The sequence below is a fragment of the Salvelinus sp. IW2-2015 genome, unplaced genomic scaffold, assembly GCF_002910315.2.
Source record: "Salvelinus sp. IW2-2015 unplaced genomic scaffold, ASM291031v2 Un_scaffold4703, whole genome shotgun sequence".
NCBI classification, from domain to species: Eukaryota; Metazoa; Chordata; class Actinopteri; order Salmoniformes; family Salmonidae; genus Salvelinus; species Salvelinus sp. IW2-2015.
Genome location: NW_019945972.1, coordinates 64476 through 66555, shown reverse-complemented (window position 1 = coordinate 66555; position 2080 = coordinate 64476). Strand labels below are relative to the sequence as shown.

The 2080-nt window shown below is 36.9% G+C and overlaps 1 protein-coding gene across 1 annotated transcript in view; it reads left to right on the top strand.

The window, feature by feature from the left end:
* The first annotated feature begins 815 nt into the window (after positions 1–815).
* LOC111967583 (NLR family CARD domain-containing protein 3-like) overlaps positions 816–2080 on the top strand; it is a 21113-nt gene continuing 19848 nt past the window's right edge. The window contains exon 1 of the mRNA XM_070441751.1: positions 816–1014. Within this exon, the coding sequence (XP_070297852.1) occupies positions 887–1014 (128 nt within the window). The 5' untranslated portion in view covers positions 816–886. The remainder of the gene's footprint in view (positions 1015–2080) is intronic.

Sequence of the window (2080 nt, the reverse complement as noted above, 5' to 3'; positions counted from 1 at the left end):
ACACCTGTCAGCAACGGCTGTGGCTAGAATAGCCGAATCTCCTCATTTGAAGGGGTGTCCACATACTTTGTATATACAGTATAGTGTACATGCTCTGTCCTGCTGCTTACTGGTAGGCCAGTATATTATGTGAACTGATCTGAACAGGTTTAGGCTGGTCATCTAGGATATGTAGACTATAGCCGATGTAAAGACATTGATCTGAACAGGTTTAGGCTGGTCATCTAGGATATGTAGGCTATAGCCGAGGTAAAGACATTAATCTGAATATCACTTAACAAACCACTATCGTACATTTGAACCTAGCCTGTTTTACTCAATATAAAATCTCTTACTTGTTGCAAAAATACTTTTTGTACAAATCAATGATTTCCCCCTCAGATCAATCATGCCCATTTCAGCCCTTCTGTCTACACTCTCAGATACGTTTAGAAAATAACCAATTAAAAGACAATAAATTGATAAAATTGTATAAAAATAAGTGTGAGACATGGCCTTGTGTTGCTGAACTGTCTAACTACCTTAACAAACAGTGACTTATTATTATTAATGACAGTTACCATGGATGTCACAACTACATGTTCATGTAATTGCATTAAGTCACCTGACTGTTTGGATGTGTCTATTAGTAAATGTTTTATTTATAAGAGATAATTAATAAATGAGAACAATTGACATTAAATAATTAGTTGTCACTGTGTTAACCATAACCAACATGCTGGATCTCTGTTTAGGGTCAGTGTTTCTCTAAAATGAGTCTCTCTGGGAGAGAGAGGAGGGGGGCCCCTGCCTCTAAAATGAGTCCTCTGGGGAGAGAGGGGAGGGGGGCCTTGCCTCTAAATTGAGTCTCTCTGGGGAGAGAGGGGAGGGGGGCCCTGCCTCTAAAATGAGTCTCTCTGGGGAGAGAGAGGAGGGGGGCCCTGCATCTAAAATGAGTCTCTCTGGGGAGAGAGAGGAGGGGGGCCCTGCCTCTAAAATGAGTCTCTCTGGGGAACATGACACCAAAGCTAAGAGGTGAGATGAACATTTTCTATAAGAATTTATTATGTTTATTTCCAAAAACATAAATCCACAATTCTTTCACATTAGTTTTTTCATTAGACAATATTGCTCATGGGTACCTTCAATATTACTGTTCTCATAATGTTTTATTAATAGATTTTAGATGTGTATGAAAGTAGTTTTTGTTGTTGCAAAAAGCTATATATCCGTTGTTTAACTGGAATGGGCTGTTCGTATCCTGTATATTTGACTGTGATATGTGGTTGTGTCACCTAGATATCTTAAGATGAATGCACTTACAGATGCCTTATGTTAATTTGACCCAGTTTCTTACAGCAGGAAAATAATCCTGCAGCAACAGGACTCGTGAATTATTATGTGGATTATAATGCATTACAAAAATGTGTTAGGGCAAATTAAGATGGACATTTTTTTTATTGGAAATTACTAACTATAGAAGCCTTTTTTAAAGCTTGAATACACTACAGTATGGTAACTGTATTGTATGTCACTCTGGACCCAGTTTCCAGATAGCGATGGAATATAGGCTTACGAGTGTTTTAAGATGCGTCTTTCTATGGGATCAATATCATGCCAAATGTATTGTGAATTTACAGCATGCATTTTGTATTTGTGTATCATGATCTGTACAAATAAGTACCAATCCCCAAATGTAAATCACCAATCCATAAACGTAAATCACCAATCCACAAATGTAAATCACTATCCACAAATGCAGTTCACTGTCCACAAACAATCACCTTTTGATTTGTATTTGTAAATCAATGTATTTTTATAACTGCAGATATGCAGGTAATTTCCAAAGTCCTTAAGACAATCATTTTACTTAAGGCCCTTGGAAATTACCTGCATATCTGCAGTTATTAAAAACATTCAAATGCAATATATCGATTTACAAATACAAATTTAAAGATGATTGTTTGTGGATAGTGAACTACATTTGTGGGATAGTAATTTACATTTGTCACGATCGTCGTAACGTGAAAGAGAAGAGGACCAAGGCGCAGCGTGAAGTGAATACATAATCTATTTATTTAAGCGACGTACTGAAGAACAC